This window comes from Anser cygnoides, chromosome 2 (assembly GCF_040182565.1).
Source record: "Anser cygnoides isolate HZ-2024a breed goose chromosome 2, Taihu_goose_T2T_genome, whole genome shotgun sequence".
Lineage (NCBI taxonomy): Eukaryota > Metazoa > Chordata > Aves > Anseriformes > Anatidae > Anser > Anser cygnoides.
The window spans coordinates 40,296,396-40,313,996 of record NC_089874.1 but is presented as its reverse complement, the minus strand read 5'-3'; the positions used below and the strand labels follow the sequence as shown (position 1 = coordinate 40,313,996).

The 17,601-nt window shown below is 39.7% G+C and overlaps 1 protein-coding gene and 1 long non-coding RNA gene across 6 annotated transcripts in view; one reads left to right on the top strand and one right to left on the bottom strand.

Moving 5' to 3' along the window:
• The first annotated feature begins 7,461 nt into the window (after positions 1 to 7,461).
• Positions 7,462 to 17,601, top strand: part of ZNF385D (zinc finger protein 385D) — a 447,042-nt gene continuing 436,902 nt past the window's right edge. The window contains exons 1-7 of one of the 4 annotated variants that reach the window (XM_066991889.1): positions 7,462 to 7,568; positions 8,367 to 8,409; positions 9,062 to 9,129; positions 11,028 to 11,106; positions 11,791 to 11,903; positions 13,417 to 13,488; positions 13,641 to 13,744. In XM_066991889.1, the coding sequence (XP_066847990.1) occupies positions 13,457 to 13,488; positions 13,641 to 13,744 (136 nt within the window). In that variant the 5' untranslated portion in view covers positions 7,462 to 7,568; positions 8,367 to 8,409; positions 9,062 to 9,129; ... (1 more) ...; positions 11,791 to 11,903; positions 13,417 to 13,456. Of the gene's footprint in view, positions 7,569 to 8,366; positions 8,410 to 9,061; positions 9,130 to 11,027; positions 11,107 to 11,790; positions 11,904 to 13,416; positions 13,489 to 13,640; positions 13,745 to 13,978; positions 15,462 to 15,665; positions 15,905 to 17,601 lie in introns of those variants that run through there. The other 3 variants (XM_048076084.2, XM_066991890.1, XM_066991891.1) reach the window with 3 other exon arrangements.
• Positions 12,282 to 16,303, bottom strand: LOC106030276 (uncharacterized). Of its 2 annotated transcripts, none has more exons than XR_010829221.1 (3): positions 16,166 to 16,303; positions 13,401 to 13,536; positions 12,282 to 12,977 (listed from the first exon to the last, which is right to left on the bottom strand). It is a non-coding gene; the product is annotated as an uncharacterized lncRNA (long non-coding RNA). The 2 variants fall into 2 exon arrangements; XR_007168037.2 differs by lacking the exon at positions 16,166 to 16,303 and adding an exon at positions 15,471 to 15,565.

Here is a 17,601-nt window from a genome sequence, read left to right as displayed (position 1 = left end):
TACAAGTGGGCAAAGCTTTTAGTCCTGCCTACTTAGTATGCTAGGGAAACATGATTTATAGATTACCTCAGATAGTAAAAGCAGTAATGTTTCTATTATACTTGTAGAAATACACTGCACAGGAGTTGCTTATCTAAGGCTTGGTGAGAAGAGAAGAGAGAGCTTGGAGTGCCAGGCTGACGGCTGGGCTTACTGCGCTGACACTTGCTTTCCCTCCATCTAGAAAGGCTCATCTTCTGTGGGATCCTTCTGCTTTCTCTTTTCTCATGTGTGAAACCACTATGATTTTAATATTGACAGAGTCTACATTTTTCAAAACAATCTTTTGTTCTTATTTCTTTATTGCATTTCCTTTATCTCCTACCCAGATTCTATTCTGCCTTGTGCTCTGTTGCTTCAAATAGACATCAGAGGTGGTGACATGGGGGCATGAGCATCCTTGCCTAAATAAATACTGGTTTCACATTATTTGAAAATTGTTAAATTGGAACTACAATAAAAATGTATTTTAAAAGTGTGGAAACTATAATCTTACCATAGTACTCAAAACTGAGAGGGTATCATGGCACCTTTCTGACTTTGCTTTTGTCTTCACATAACCAACCATAACCATGTATTTCTAGTCAAATTGTAATATTTCAGAAAATGTTCTACAATTTTGTAATTCCTGTTCTTCCTATATAAGTATCATTGTGAAACAAGGAAGCTGTAAGGAAATGGCTATTACTGGCATTTTGTTCTTTAAAATAATTCTGTATTAAATGGAGTAATGTGTTAAAATGTTGTAAGCAGACAAACCTAACTCATTCATCAAAGGACATATGTTAATGAATGGAGAAGAATTTACAGCATATCTGTCATTTCAACAGCATAAGAGAAGTTAAGGGAACACAAAATCTTTAAGTGATTTCTTAAAACAAAACAAACAAACAAACAAACAAACAAACAAACCCTCCAGATTTCTCCAGATTCTTAAGAAAAGATAGATTATGAACATGCTACAAAACTACTAATGAATCATCACACATTAAGCACTGATCATCCTCCCTTATCTATATAATGTCTTGGTTTTTTGTCTTATTGCAGAATTTACTTCTAGATGTTAGTCTATGTCAAGTTGGTTTTGTGATAACAGGGATTTTAATAGTGGAATTATGATAGGTTTTTGTGGAAGCAGAGGTTGGCCTCAATCTTACAGCTGCATTTTTGTTCTTCTCTACCACCTATATCCTTAGAAACAGTTTTGGTCTTGCTCTGCCGTTGATGGATAAATGAACAAGGTATTAAGGAAATAGCCTACTGGTATCTGTGGAAAAAAAGTACTTCCAGAGAAGCTAAAAAATATGAATATTGCTTTTAACAGTAGCTAACTATTACTTCCTTACTAATCGAAAACATTGGTGAATTTTCATAACATTTTGAGATATTTAAATATTATCATAATTTGGTTAATTGCAAAATGAAATACAGAGAATTTTTCCTGAAGTCATTCAGTTTCTTAAAGTTTTTCAGTTTTTACCTGTGTTCCCTGTGTGCCTCCAAAATCACACTGCTTGGAGCCTGGGGCTGAGAAGAGAAGTTGTGCTTGAAAAGAGACAAGAAGACATTTAGAGAGAGAAATAAACACTTGAGATCTAAGTAAAAATGAGTTGCAATAATGCTCGTAGATAGCAAAATTTTTAAGAGTAAGAAAAAAATTCTAAAATATGTCAGTTGCAATCAGTACCAGCAATATCAGACCAGTAGGAAAGAGAGATAGTAACTACTTAGCTTTAGTTTGGCAAACTTAAGAAATAAAATTTCTTAATTTGTTTGATGTCCTTGTTTGATGAGTTGCAAAAATGGTATTGACACTGATAGGGACATCACTCAATGTTTTTCTGATGCAAGTCTGATATAAAAAACAACCAAATCACATTGCACCCAGTAGGAGTTTTGCCACTGACTTCACTGGCAACAATGCTGGACCTTTTGCCTTTGGGCCATGAGGCTGAAATCAATGAGATTTCTGCTTTAAATTAGGTCATGTGTTCCAAACTCAGTCCTGCAGCAGATTTGCTATTTTATACCTTACTTTTTTTTTTCTTTTATGACTATATCAGGGCCAAATCCATAACCTGACACAGAAGTAGAACAGTCAGTTTGCAGTGTGTACATTAAGGTGTGCATAGATGTTATGTTGTATTACAGATTCGATCAGTCTGAGCTCAGTTTGGCTGTGACGTAATTTGCTTTAGTCTCAGAGAAACAAAAGTAGAAATAAACCTGGCCCATTTTTACTACATCAGAGCAAAAGTAAGATTTGGTAAGTTAAAAAAAAAAATAAAATCCAAAGAATATTACTTGATGCTGCTTTTTAAATTTTCTTTGAAAATTTTTAACTAATGCAGATTACTAATCTGTAGCCAAAGTTGTTGTTAATAAAATTGAATATCTTGTTTGCTGTCTAAAATATTGAAATAAAAATGCTAGAAGCTAGTGACCATCTTTTAATAGACACACAATTTATCTGAGCATATCAGTTTTGTTGTGAAGTGAAAACTTGGGTTTAATTGAAATTTTTTTTTCAAATTAAAATATAGCTTAAAGGGTATGCACTTTTTTCAAAAGCGGAAGGAGAATTTCTCTTTGAGATCCTTACAAATTATTATTATTATTATTATTAAATTTATTTTTAGAATGCATCAGTGGAAAAGTACGTAAAGGTTGGCATGTATGGAAATTGCTAGCATTTCTAATTGCTATTCTTCTGTGCATATATGTGTGTATATGTGGACATACAGATTCCATGACATTCGACTGATTATTTTTATATAATGATGTAATGTAAATTTTATGTATAGTCATTTGTGTAATTGTAAGTTGAGCATTCTTTATAGAAGTAGTTAGTATTTTAGTATTTCTGCATTACTTTCAATATACTAATTATCATTGCCATGCTATTTGAAGATACATAGTATAAATTATCAAGTACTTAAGTGGTGTACTCTGGCATTGTATGTTAAAAGGATAACGTGTTATGCTAAAATGACAGTTATTGAAAAAAAAAAAGAAACCGTTGAACAGCAAATGTCTAAGTTGAAGGACCCACTTTGAAAGATAGGCTAGATATGGATTTTCACATTAAACTTTTAAAAAATTGCTTATCAAATGTATTTAGTTTGATTAAGCTGTTTATTTATTTTGATTAATCAGTCAGTGCTTGTAGATTGTTCTCCATTAGCAGGTGTAATTTCCATTTTTCTCTGCCTTTTCATCTAATTTTGCTCTAGTCCTATGTTTTGTACTGCTTGCGTAGGACCACTTTTGCTTGTATGTTACAAGCAGTGGGAGAGCAGGTCAAATTGTCTATGTGTTCTGTTAGGATATGTTAGCTCTGAGCAGTGGACCTTGGTGCAGATCTTCTTGAGTCAATGTGGATTTGAATGGGTAAAGATGTATAGTGCAGCATTTCACCAGCGTACTTATTGGCCCCAAAACCATTTCACCAGCATACTTATTGGCCCAAAAAACATTTGCACAGCCCTGCTGTATGCTCCCAGCCTTAATCCATTTTGTGTACTGCTAGACTAGTTCTTGTGTTCCTTACTGCTGCTAGTTTGTGTGAAGCCAGCTCAGCTTAGCTGTAGCTTGTCTGCCTACACAGGATATTTGTAAAAAGTAGGAAACTATCAAAACCACGTAAAATCTCATTTTCTGTTGAAAGAAGCCATCTCCAATATGTACCTTTCGTATTCTACAGCAGAATTATTCTTTGCAGAAGAATACTGGTACTGACTTAATTGTGCAGTATAGTATATTTAAAAGCACATTCATGACAAAGGGGCCTTACATAAGCCTATAAACACTTTATATCAGTAAGATTGCTCTAAATTGATTCACACAAAGATTCCTTGTCTCTGCTGAAGAGCAGGCTTTTCTTTGCTGAAAAATATCCCTTGGCTTAAACAGAATAGCAAAGTTAGCTGAGTCAAGGCTAACCAGAACTGCCTTTTCAACAGAAAAATTAACATATTTCCTTATTTAGGCCAAGGTTGGTTACCCATTTTAGGAATGTTACAAAAGAGCCGAGTTGCTGTTCAGATGGAGGTGACCATACGCATTGCTCAGCTACACAAATATTTTTCATACGGTATCCACCAAGGAGTTTGGATGGCAATGTCACAACTTACTGAAGGCTTCTTGAATGCCTGAGATGTAAAAGACCTGTCCTGGGATCTTGCACAAAAGTCACCTGGGTGACTAGCTGTGTCAAATTAGCCTCAGTTCCACTTTGCAATGAATGTACTCTTCAGTGGAACAAAGGGTACAGGACTTCTGAAAATGAGGAACAGTAGGGCGGAATTTATAAATTAAGGATTTTATCTGGATACTTTCACCAGCTACCTGGTAATGCTACTGCAGAAATCCCAAGTGACATGGCAGACAAAGTAAAGATAGGCTTTGGGAACTGAAAGTGCTAGTAAAAGTCCACGGTCATGAGCTGCTATGACTATATAGCAAAGCATCAGAAGCAACCCTACCTTGCCAGCTGACTTTTAAATGTGCGCTCCTGGGTGTCTTGTGCATGTTCTGTGTAAATGTGTAAGCTGCAAGGGCACCATCATTATATAGGTTTTGACCATGCATGGACATGGCAGAATGCAGTAGCAGAGTGTATTTGTACCACACAGCTGAAAAAATGAAGCAATCATGTATTTGACTAAGAATGTTTTTTTTTTCCTTCCCAGTCATGTGTCAAAGGATATTAATTTCTGCAATGACATTAGGACATGTCAATGGACACAAGAGGATGAAGGGAAACTGTCTTTATCCGAGAGGAAGCTGTGGGCATTGCTATTTCCCTGGCTGGAAAGTGTGCAGTTAATGCCAGGTTGGGTCTAAGACAACAAATGCAGTAAAAAATGCCTTATGTGCCCAAAGGAAATTTATAGGGAAATGTGTTAATGTACTAATGAGATTCATCTGTAGTTGACATATCAAAGATAAATGTCAACTTATCTATTTGTTAATGGATCTATTAAAAGCTATGTTTGTACTTTGTCTTCTTTTTTTATTATTATTATTTTTCTAGAGCACTTACACACAGATGGATTGTGCAAACAAATACTTAATTAAATGTAGGACTGGGAGCCAAGTGAACACTTTGAGTCTAGAATCATGTCAATTAACACAGTTTAATTGCTTTCTTGATCCACACATTTTTTTTGTTTGTTTTTAACATTCCTTTTTAGGTTTTTGGATAAGACCAAAGAGGCACTAAGTAATTCTATATGACTGAATGACTTTATATGTAATATTTTATTAACAAAAATACAAGATATGATCACAAAATAGCTCAGTATCATGGAACGTACAAACAACACAAACACCAAAATGTAAAAAGGTTAGTTAGAATGAGTCACTGAGGCAAAATTGGCAGGAAGAGCCTAAGATTTCCAAGCTCAAGTGAGCTGCTGAAGGGAGAAATATTTCAAAAAAATCCTATTTGTTATTATTATTATTTGTTTTGTTTAAAGATCCCTGAAGTATTTTTCCCGCTGCTAAACAACTACGCTTTCATTATCAATAGTCTGAAGACACTTGGCTTTTCTTGAACTAATGATTCATTATGTGTCTAGTTGCAATACATATACACCTAGTATAGCCACTTGGACACAGAAAATGTTTTGATTGGAGAGAGTTCTAAAGTAGATAATAAGAAGCTGAGTTTTATCTAAAGCTAGCTCTGTAACACAGCAAGGATTATTTTGTAATTAAATATAATATATGCAGTACAAATTATCAGCTTGTTTTTTGGGAAAACAAAGTTTTATTTCATTTGACCAAATGAAATAAATCTTCATTTTTAATGAATAAATAAATATAATAATACCAAATACATAATAATAAAAAATAAATGAATAAACATTCATTTAACATTAATGTTAAAAAAAAATAATCTTCTAAAAACTGACACCATCCACACTTTATAAGAGTTACCTAATTTCAGGATGAATCTATGACAATTTTAGGACCACAAATATTTTTATCCATCCTCTCAGTTCAAATTCTCCCAAATAACAAAGAAGATTTTAGTTGCCAAAAATGGAACGCAAAGTTGTTTATATGTCAACACACAGATATGTTTTTTTTTTTTAAAATTTCAATTTCATCAGACCTTCAGCAGTTTCCTATAAATCCAAGTCATTTGAGCAATTCCAGTACATGTGAAGATACAGAATTTTTCATAAAGCAAATAGAAACTCCTCTGCTGAAAAAAATGTGATTTAACACAATATCTTTAATGTGTCTCCCTAAAGAAACGTTTAATTGTTCAGTGTTTCTGAACTGTCTTAAAATAACAGCTTAAAGAAACATAAACCCTCATTTGGTTTTCTCATGCTCACTGAAGTTAATGGGACTACATGCATGCTTAAGCATATACTCTAGAGCTTTCTTTATAGGTTGTAGGTCAGAATGGCAGGGGGATAATATTTAATAAAGGAAGCGAGTTTTATTTCAAACTTCCACTGCACTGTTATGTCTAATAGTGAAGGAAATTATTTAAAAACTGCTGGCACTAAGTCTGTATTCAGCATGACTTCAAAACCACAGAATGGTCTATTAATTTTCTCTGGCATGTTAAACTTGGAACATGAAAACTTAAGGGACTATTCCCACAAATCCCTTGCTTGCAAGAATAAGTATTTACAGGGCTGAACTGAAAATCCTGAAGTTCTTCCTGAGTTTTCACTGGAAGCCAGGCAAAATAAGGGACTTAGAGTGCAGGCACCCAGCTTGGCACCTGGCTCATACTTGAACTCAGTCCAGATCCAGATCCAGCTAGTATCTCTGCTTAAAAACCCCTATTACAAAACAATTTAGCAGGAACTCTTAGGAGGATGCCTAATGAGCTGTAAAGAAGTGGCTGCCTCACAAATGTAGCTTGGGTCACTATTTTAAGTTTAATTTCAAATTAAAATATGCCTGAGAAGGTAAATCTCCCTTTTAGATGATTGCCTAGTGGTTGGAGTACTTGTTTAGAAAGCGACAAATTCTAATTCAAATCCCTTTTCTGCTGTTTCAGAATTAAATCTACATTTCTTTCAGGAGTGGCCACTAGCCATTGCCCCTGTAGACTCTTCTGAGAAAGGAGTGTGTTTTCAGTGTTTCAGCTGGTTGTGGATCATAAGTATTATATGATACATAATTGACATAATTATGTCATAGAAGGAACAAGAGACAGCATCACTTCTTTAAAAAGACCTCTGCAAATTTTTACTTCTGCTCCTTGCAGTATTTCTGTATTTTACTTTTATTAGTCTCTACATAGCTTTGTGGACTTCCAGTTTTCTAGTTCTCTGTAGAGTTCCCTTTGAATCCACCTCTGAGACTGGTCTTCCCATAGACACATAATATCACATTACTGATTCTCTTCCAGGAATGAAATATTTATAATTTAGATGTTTTATTTCCTAGTTTTAGGTGATTCTGCTGATAGATACATGCAGTGTATTAGATTTCATCCTTTGTCTTTACTGAGGAAAGTTTCTTACTGACAGACACAGGAGTGGAAATCAAATAAGGTAAGGTGAGCTTTGATCCAAACTAAGTTTCTCTGTCTTCCTTTGATGTTTGGGTATAGAAAGTAATAACCCACTACAAAGCATCAGAACAATACCTAATATTTCACGTGCTTTGGGTTTAGCATATTCTTACGATGCTTTTTATAGTACCTAAAATTTCAACCAGGTATGATTTAGAAAATATAATTATAGTATAAATGGTAGGAAAGTTCTATTATCTGAAACAATGGTAGTCATCATTAAATTTAATTCTAGTGTTTGTAGATCAGTTTGGTGAGCTTCCACCTTATCAGAACAAATAATACTTCTAGCTATGCATTAATCAGCACCTGCATATTCTCAATCCTGCAGTTCACACAGGAACATTTACTATAATCAGTATCAACATTTAAGATGTAAAGTTTACAGAATCAGACCAGTATTTTTGAGACTTTCATCTAATGTTGACCTAACCTCAGTACTGTATATCTAATAGAATACAATATGTATGAGTGTGAAAATTCTGGATCCCAGAAGTCCAAAACCTGTTGAAGTCCATTGACTTTATCAGCTGCAGAAGCTCACACATCTTCTATACTATTTTCCATTGCAAATGAGGTAATTGTAGAGCAAAATAAGAAGATGATTTTTATAAAATGCTTCCTTTTGTGTGAATAAATACTTAATAGTGCTGGTTAAGTATGAGTGGAAGGCTTGACTATAGTGCCAGATGCACCTGAGTCTGGCAAGGTTGTTGCATTGTTCTATTGAACTGCTGCAGTTTTTAATATTCAAGCCTTTTGTTTCTGTCTCTTACAGCAGCGCCGTACAGAGTGCTTTGAGAAGTGAAGAGGGACTCTAGGTATGTAGACTTGAATATCAATATTTATTTCCCTTTTATTGTGCAGCTGTGCCTAAAAATGTATTGAATTTGAGTTCAGAAAACAGATGTATAGCCTTTGTATTCAGAAATAAAATCTACTGTGTGTGCTTTACATCTTTGGATTGGGTATTTTTCTCCCAAAATCATTACCTAGCTTTTTATTCCTCTGCTGTATTTTGAAGTCCGGAGTAAACTAGCATTATCTTTTTTGTTACTAAATCAGACTAATGTCACAGGTATCCTGTGGGATAGCACCACAGCAAGAACAACTGTCTTACAAGTTTTAATTCCCTGATTATTGATGGGAATCAATGCCTGTTTTATATTAGCATGAGCCAAAGAATGATGGAAAGGGAGAAGAAAGACCAACTTTTTAAAAATAAATGAGTTACACATGATATATATATACAACTTTTACCCATACAGAGAATGCTTCTGAGAGGTGTAAGGTTACGAAATCCTGAAAAATCCAATATATTCATGTTGAAAAATAAGAGGTGGAAATAGAAATATCAGAGGTAGGTTTGGAGCAGCCATATGTGTATATTACTTTTTAGTTTTACTGTAGCTAGGGGAGAAAAAAATAGAAAGTTGTGCATCATTATTAACAACTTTGTTTGCGTTTTGTCAGGTTTTAGAAGTTGTGGTTCCAGGGTGTGTGTCTCATACGCTGCATGCATTTCCATATTCCCTAGACCTGTGAGTACTAAAGCTCAGCTTGAAAAAATGTATTGGGCACTCAAGAGGTGTCAAACATTAAACTGTATTTTTATCTCTAGTCTATAGGAAAGGCAGAGTCTAGTTGTGACAATCTGAAGCAACCCTGGAGAGGCATGCTGCTTCCCTATGGTCAGCAACACAGCACATTAGCTTCTGGGAGCAGTGTGTTATACAGCTCAGCTGTGCATTGGGCAAAAGGGAAGCTGCTGCTTGTCTTCTATTCCTGTTTCCCTCACAGGACACAACCGCTTTTTTATTTTTCCCTATTCCTGCAGTACTGTGGAAATGCTTGTTTTGACCAAGTCTGGAGGATCGCATACGTAAGGCCAAATTATGTAATTTTGAGACATATAATTAAAAATTACAAATCTGTCTTACTCCATGTGGCTTCACACTAGTGTGTTCTCTTTACCAAAAACACTTAAAGCAATAGTTTTTTGACTAAAAGCCAGGGAAGAGCTATGTAATGCAGTCGTAGTGGATTTAATGGGTGATTAGACCTCTGTAACTGTTTGAGTTTACCTACATTACCCTGCTTCTCAGTAAGGATGTTGCATTGCCTGTGTCTGATGTGCTTTTAGTGGCTACAGTTATGGCCCAATCCCATGTGCCATCTTCAAGCATAACTCCAGTGAAATAGAGAAGTAAACCCTGAATTATGGTTACAGAAATAAAAGACAAACAAACCATTCACAGTCACTAGTACCGTAAAGTCTATGTGAGGTTTTCAGCAAGCTGCTGCAACCCACGTTATGCCAGAGGGACACTATAGATGTAGCAGCTGTTGGCAGAGAAATGCACAGCCAGGGGAGGTAATGGTTCATTCGCTATACTCCTCTTGCAGCCCCTGGCAATAGGTTTTCTGTAGCTTCCTACAGAGCTGCAAATAGAAACTAAGTCTGTGCCTGACTTGCTGAACCCTGAGGAAGGTGATAGGTGAAAAAAAGCTCACCTTTTTTTTTTTTTTTTTCTTTTTTTGGAGGGTGAGTTCCCTCTGCAGCATGTTATTCTAGTTAGGATATGAAATTTACATTTCTGCTTATACCTGTAATAACTGAATTCTTGGTCTAAACTATGTTCTGTGTACACACTTGTACTATGTTAAATTGATAATGATTTATATTACTACTTTTTTAATAAATCATTAATGATTTATATTACTACTTTTTTTTATTTTTCTTCTAAATCCCAGCAAATGCATCTCTGACACATTGACAGGGAAACATATTTATAACAGAGACCAACTTGAACACTGAGAAAGACTGATACCCGACACAGGAAATAATCGGTTAGGTTTGCAGATCACACAAAATATGGGTCAAAAAGGAGGAACTGGGAATTTTCTTTGAAATTGCTAAATTTATTTGCTAAGACATTCAGAAATCTCAGGGAACATCTATTTAGTTTTTGAAAGGAGAAGTCAAAAGGAAGATCTGTTTAAACCTTCTTATCATGGCTATTTTTTCCTTATATCTGGCTGGGGTAATTACAAGCTGAATTTAGCTGAATTTTTATAGCTGACCTTGTAATTATTTTCTCAGAAACTCCTGGGCATGCGTTTACTCTATATTTATCTAAAATCCCATTCCTCAGAGGTATCCAAAGCAGAAGCACTAGTAAATACCCGAGAGCAGTGTGCCCTCTTGGGATCCTCTCTCTTGCACTTCCTAAAGACTGTATCTTCTGATCTAGCTCTTGAGAAACATTTCCATTTCATCAGGAACTATGAGGCACCCCTGTAATAACTTCAGAACTTTGAAACCAGAAATTTCTTTGAAAACAGAAATTTCATTCACACTAATTTTGTATTTCAGTCATCAAAACTTACCTGACCTGAAAGAATAGTAAATACTCCTTATACCAATTTTTTCTTTCAGAATACTCCCAGTTTATCTCTGAGCTGCTAAATGGTGGTACGTGAAAATACAAGCTTCTCTCTCCCTAAATGCTCACCAGGTTAGTGATGCGCTTGCACTTGCAGTTCCCCCAGTTTGCTCTAAGTTATGTAGTGAAATATTGAAGTGTCTTAAACATCAATACTGTTATAAATGAACCTGAGATTGCAAATCTTGTAGTTGTTCATGATATTGGATGAAAAGACAGAAACATGCAGCCACCTCTGACCCACAGCAATATCTCAAGGTCAGGATTGTGATTCAAGTAACTCCCTCTGGTCAGATTTTGTGTAGAAGTTTGAGTAAAATGGACTTTTGGCTGGACATTCAACCTGCAATAGGATCATTTCAAACATGAGCTTCCAGAATAGTAACTGAAATGCTCTAAGGTCAAAGCTGTCTCCTGTGGACTTTCAAAATCTCCATATTTGAAGTATCAATTCTGCCTAACTGTGCATCCATCCAGCACCCCAGATTCTTGGGGCAGACCCTCAATTGCTTTTCATTGTATCAAACTCTGTGTGGTGTGAAAAGAATAGGCACAATTTATAAATTGTATCTTCTGTCCTATCCATTGGAAATGCATCTCTTCACTTCCACTTGCTGGAAAACAAGTTTTCTGCTCTTGGGCATAATAACTGAAGGAACAGAGGTGTATTGAAAGAAACATAGGCAAGGGCATTGAGAACAGAAATGTTTCTTTCCAGGGCATCATTATTTCCCAGTTACATTCTCTTTTCCCTAGTTTCTAGAAGGAGGAGAAATGACATTGCATTTAAAAGGAGGATTCTGGGAGCCAAGGATACGCTGAATTTTGGGAATACGTAACCTGCAAAATTAAACTTTGTAGATACAAAGGTAAGTCATTATTTCTGATTTATTGAAAATTAGAATTATAGAGGCTGTCTTTTTAGTCAGACCGCAGTACTAAGTCCTGACTCCATTGCACATTCCCTTTTATGATGCAAATCTAGTGCTCTAAACCCATCCCCAGCTCCATGAAACAGGTATGAGCACAGGGAAACACAGGATATGACTTGGTTCAGGTAGGGCTTGAAGTTGTCCTCGGACAGCCTCAGCCACCAGTGGCTCTCACGCTTTTGAGCTGGTGAGGTTTGTGGCTGCCCACCGTGCAGGCACTGTACCTCCACTGGACTTAGTGCTAGCATGTGCACAACTGCTCTCGGTGCATGCAAGAAGATTCAGAAGGATTATACTGAGGATCATGAAGCTGTGGTGGGGGTGCACACTGCTGTTCCCAAGGCAGCCTAACCCTTGCTCTGCATCTTTCCTTGTGGCTGGAACCGTTGCTTTTCTGATTCCTCTAGCACCAGACAGAAGAAGAGGAGTGCACACAGGCTGATCCAAAGCACGGCATGAATGCAAGTGCGTTCTTTGCAGTGAAGGAGCAAACTGGGTCCCAGGTGCTTTCTCACAGCACTGGTACAAAGCAGAGGAGGGCAGCTGCAGGCACGTAGGCTAGCCCAGCAAAATGTTGCCTGTGGTTATTCTGCTTTTTGTCTGGTTTGTACAAAATCACTAGTGTATTCATACAGTGCATTATAACCTGGAGGCATCTCCTGGAAGTGCACAGATTCCCTGGTGGAACATGAAGTGGTGCTTTGCAAGGAATTGGTATCATTTTGTGAATTGCTTTTCTACTCCATCTAGCTTTTCTGTTTGTCTGGGTTAGAAGAACATACATATATCTTCAGTACGAAAAGGCAGTGAGAGGAAATTCTTGTCAATGGTAAATTACAAGCACGTTGCCAGCAAGTTGTGGACTGGAAGATGAGCAGGGGCAGAACTGCCTTGGGGCTTCCATATTAGAGCTGGATTGCTAATGTGGACTGAGCTGAATTTGACTGCTTACAAATCATAGATGTCATCCTCAGGTGGACTGCGAATGCAGAAGGTACTCTGTATTCCTCTCTGCAAAGGAAACAAGTATAATCCTATCAGAAACTCTTCCATATTATTCTTAGGTAAAACAACAGATGCCTAAGCAGAAATGCTTATGGTAATGCTCCTGTCTGTGAAGGTCTGTATAAGTCAGTTCAGTGTAAGCAAAATTTAGAACATGTATTCAAATCACCAGTCTGTTTAATGCATCTATGCAAATATTATATTTAACAGAGGGATATGACATCCAAATACTCCTTCACCAGTGGAAAAACAGCCCCAAGTTAATACAAGAAAATGGTTGTACATCTTCATCATTAGATGAGCAGGAAACATAAACAAGGATAAACAAAAATTAGCCTGCAACTTACGATGCTACACTAAGGGAATGAAATTATGAGCCATAGTGGTATTATACAACATTTCAGTATTATCATTTTATGATATCTGTACCTTTTCTTTTCAACAGAGGCTGCTCATATTCTCCATTACACCTTTTGTTGCATACAATGAATAAGCAAGGTGGTCCTTTAAATCAGAGGTATTACACTCTACAATGATATTTAAGAATGCTCTTGTGTCTTCATTCCTTTGTAAAAACAAAAACAAAAAGGAAAGTTATTAAATGTTGATCATGGAAAAATCAATCTTTCAGGAAGGGGTTGTGAATACATTTTTTTTTTTTCTTTTCAGCTCTGGAGGTTTCTGCAAAAATACCTCTTTGCACAAAAACAAAAACTGGGTGATCTTTAAGGTCCCTTTCAACACAAATCATTCTATGATTCTAAATTTAAGAGGTAAGTTTTTTTCCTTTTTCCTATTTTTTAAACCTGTTCTGGAATATTAATTCTGCATACAACTACTGCAGACTTTTCCTTCTCCGCACTAATTCTTTGTTTTATATGCTATATATTTTTATATCATTTAAAAATACTGTTCTCTACAAAACATTTTTATACCTTATTCTTAATTTGCATTCCAACTAATTGCTGTAGAAGTTTCATATTCTTTGTGTACAGAGAGTGGGCTCTTCTCCAGCTATATTTTCTTTTGTTTTTATCTCCCCCTCCTCCCCTGTGTAAATGTAATTATAAAAGTACGTTTAACAAAAGACTATCCACTATAAAAAACATCCTAATGTGGAGCAGCAGTGAGATGATACACCACACATCCACATGTGTAGTCATTATCAATAATAACAGAAACAGGATCAAGTGATAGAAATATATTTGATTTAAATCAATCATTTGGGGAGTGTATTTTTTCAAGAGCCTTCAAGCAGAGATGAATAGCAGGTTTCTAAATGTGCTATGAGGGTAAGCAAATGAGTCATTATTTGTGTTACAATGCAATAGAATTGGGCAAGAACAGCCCTACAAGAGGGAATATGCAGTCATATCTGTTTATTCTATTACATTCATCACCACGGGGTGTATCTGTACGTGTCAGGTCAAGGTCAGAAATCCTGGTTTGCATGAATCATTCTCAGCGCTAATGAAAACCACCCCAGCTTCAGCAGGCAGCGGCAGCGGGCTGCTGGGACTCGGGGCTTGGGCAGGACAGATGAGGTGTGGGCACAGGAGGGAGGCCTGATCAGCAGGGACTGGGGTAGGAACTGACCACTGAAGAAGGGCGGATAAGTTCAAAGTGGAGGACAAAGCTTTGCTCTTGCATCACACACAGGTTGTGGCTTTACATCTTGGCTGTTGGAGCTACAAACCCAAGAGGAGCTCTCTCTCTCTCTCTCTTTCTTTTTTTAAATTAGTAACTTGGTCCAATTGAGTCTCCAAAGAATAAGTTTTAAAGTTATGATAACGATGGACCCTACTTGTTTTTCTCCATAAGCTTCTTGAAGTCAGGGAAGCAGAGGTGGGATACAGGGAAACGGAGATGGGACACAGGGAGGAGGCTTTCTTTTCCTTTTCTTTGAATGGAAGAATCAGCGCAAGTTCTGCATACAGTTTCTCTGCGTTTCAAAGAGTTCAGATAGAAAGAATGATATGCTTGGTGGAGGTGCTGATGGCATATAGATATATGTGAGTGTGAAAAATTAAAAAGCAACTGTGGAATACCTTTCCAGAGCTGCCGCAGTGACTGCTGTAATTTGACATACAGGTGGATTCATTACCACTATTACAAACAAAAGTTACACATTTGTACTTATGCAACATACTGCTCGGCCAAATCCTTGGGACTACAGCGGCATTTTAAACTTTTTTTTTTTTTTTTCTGAAAATTGCTAATATTCATCTCCGAGCCTGTAACTTTTTATTAGATCCGGTGTTAAGCAGACTGCACGTTTCAGAGCATAGGGTGCTTCTCGCATGGCAGGCACCCCTTGGCGGGACCGCCGAGCGATCGAGGGCACTGCCCACGGCCCGGGGCCCCGGAGGGCCCGGAGGGGGGATGCCGCTGCCTCCCCGCACAGGGGCTCTCGGTAAGCGGCACCCTCCGGCCGAGCGACACCGCGATGGAGGCAGGAGTGCGCGGCACCGGCGCTGGGGATGGCAGGAGGTAACTTACACATGGCTCCCGGCGAAGCTCCGTGGGAGGAGGGCTCCCGGCGGGGATGGGGTCGGGGTCTCGCTGCGCGACCCCCCCCTTGCCCCCGGGAGCCCGCCCCCCCCCCCCCCCCCAAACCCCCTCCCAGCCCCTAGGAGCGGGGCGGGGGGCGCGGCGCTGCCTGACGCCGGCCCGGCCGGGGGCGGGACCGCCGGGACCGCGCTGCTCCCTCCTGCCCGCCCCCGTCCCCATCGCCGTCCCCGTGCCCGCCGCCGGGTCCCGGGCCCCATCTCCGCCCCCGCGCTGTCCCCGCCGGGCCCGGCGCTGCGGGGGCCGCCCCAGCCGCGGCATGGCCGGCGCGCTGGGCAGGGGGGCGGCGGGCTGGCGGCTGCGGAGCACGGCGGGCGGCAGGAAGGAGAAGCCGCCGGGCGGCAAGCCCCAGCCGCCGCCGCACGGTAAGGGGCCGGGCGGGACGGGGGCCCGGGGTGGGGGGGGTCGCTCCGAGCGGGGGCTGATGGTGTTCCTCGCCCGCCCGTGGGTGCGAGGGGAGCGGGGTCCCCGCGCCCCAACTCCGCTGGAGCTGCGCCTGTCTCCTGCTGGCTGCCGGGCGCTGGGGAGAGGAGCATCTCGCTGCGATCGCGGCGTCCTTAATCGTGGCGGAAAGCGTTTGCAGCCGGTGAACCCGGGGACAGTCCTCGGAGTATTTTTTGGCTTGCCTGCGGCTGCTCTCAGTGCTGGGAAGCACCGCTACCAAACCCGCCGGGGCTCCCCCGGCTCCCGACGCCCCTCCCGGGGTGTTTACGAGGTCCCAGACCGAGCCCGGGGGGGCCGAGCCGTGTGCGGGCTCCGCTCCGTGCTTGCTGCGGGGCTCGGCAGTCCCCGGGGGAACTCCGTGCTGCGGGGCGGCTGTCACCGCTGCCACCGCTGTGACACCGCTGTGACACCGCTGTGACACCGCTGTGACACCGCTGTGACACCGCTGTGACACCGCTGTCACCCGCCTGCCGCCCGCTCGCCGCCGCCGGGCAGCCTCCCTGCCGCCTTTGCCAGGAGGGCGAGGAGGAACCGGACCCAAAGTCCGAGCAAAGCCTCAGTGGGTATCAAAAAACTCAGAGAGAAATGACCGCGCAGGGGAGGAATGCTGTCCGGTTAGCGAATACAAATGGCTGGCTGTAGCTGCAAGTGCTTAGGCTCCTCTCTCTGACTGTGATGCTGGCGGTGGGGATAACTCGCAAGGAAAGCGCTCGGGCTGCAAGAGGGATGCAGCCAAGCCGGCTGGGTTCCCCCCTGCCCCCGTTAGAGCCGGTGTTTGCCCACAGACCGGCTGGTGCGAGGGGTTAGGCCGAGCTGAAATCCTTCTTTGAGCGCCAGAAAGTTTGCCATAATTGTGTAGTTGCGATGCTGCGGTATGCTGCCAAGATTAAGATGTTATCAGGGTCTCTGTACTGTAAATTAATTACTGTGGGGAGATATTTTGTAACTTGGTTCTAATTCAGGGTAGCAGAAAGGTGTGGTGTGCTTCAGTCTGTTTGTTGCTTCTTAGAAGTGTTTTGTAAAGTATGGTATGACACTAAGTTCTGGTTTAAGTAATTACTGTATCAACACGGAACACTAAATTACACTGCAGCACAGATATTTTGCATCCCAGTTAATTTTCAACTGTGCTTTAAGGGTAATCACTCTTTCTGCGGTACTGTCTTTGCAAGGTGCGCTGGACTTATTTACAACGCCATTTACTACCCATTAACAGCAACAGATGTAAGGTAAAAACAAAATTAGACCTAATTCCTCTGTCCCTACTGCTGACTGTATGCTACAGTGAGCTTTTATGTATATATATATATTTATTATTTTTTTTAAGGGGGAAGGGGGGAAGGGGAAGTGCAGTATTACTTTAATATGCTTCTCAAAATGTCAAAGTTTTAGAAACACTTTGTTTTCCAAGAATGGACTCAAGTAATTTAATATTGACCACCTTGTGTTGGAGCGGAAAACATACTTAAAATATTCAGGCTGAAGAGTTTGAGGAGTTATCACGATCATACTTTTTGGTGTATCTTACTTATAAGTGAGCTGTCAGCAGTTTTTAACCAGGTCGACTCATTCATACATGCATGCATGCAATCATCAAAATGAAACAAGGACTATTCAT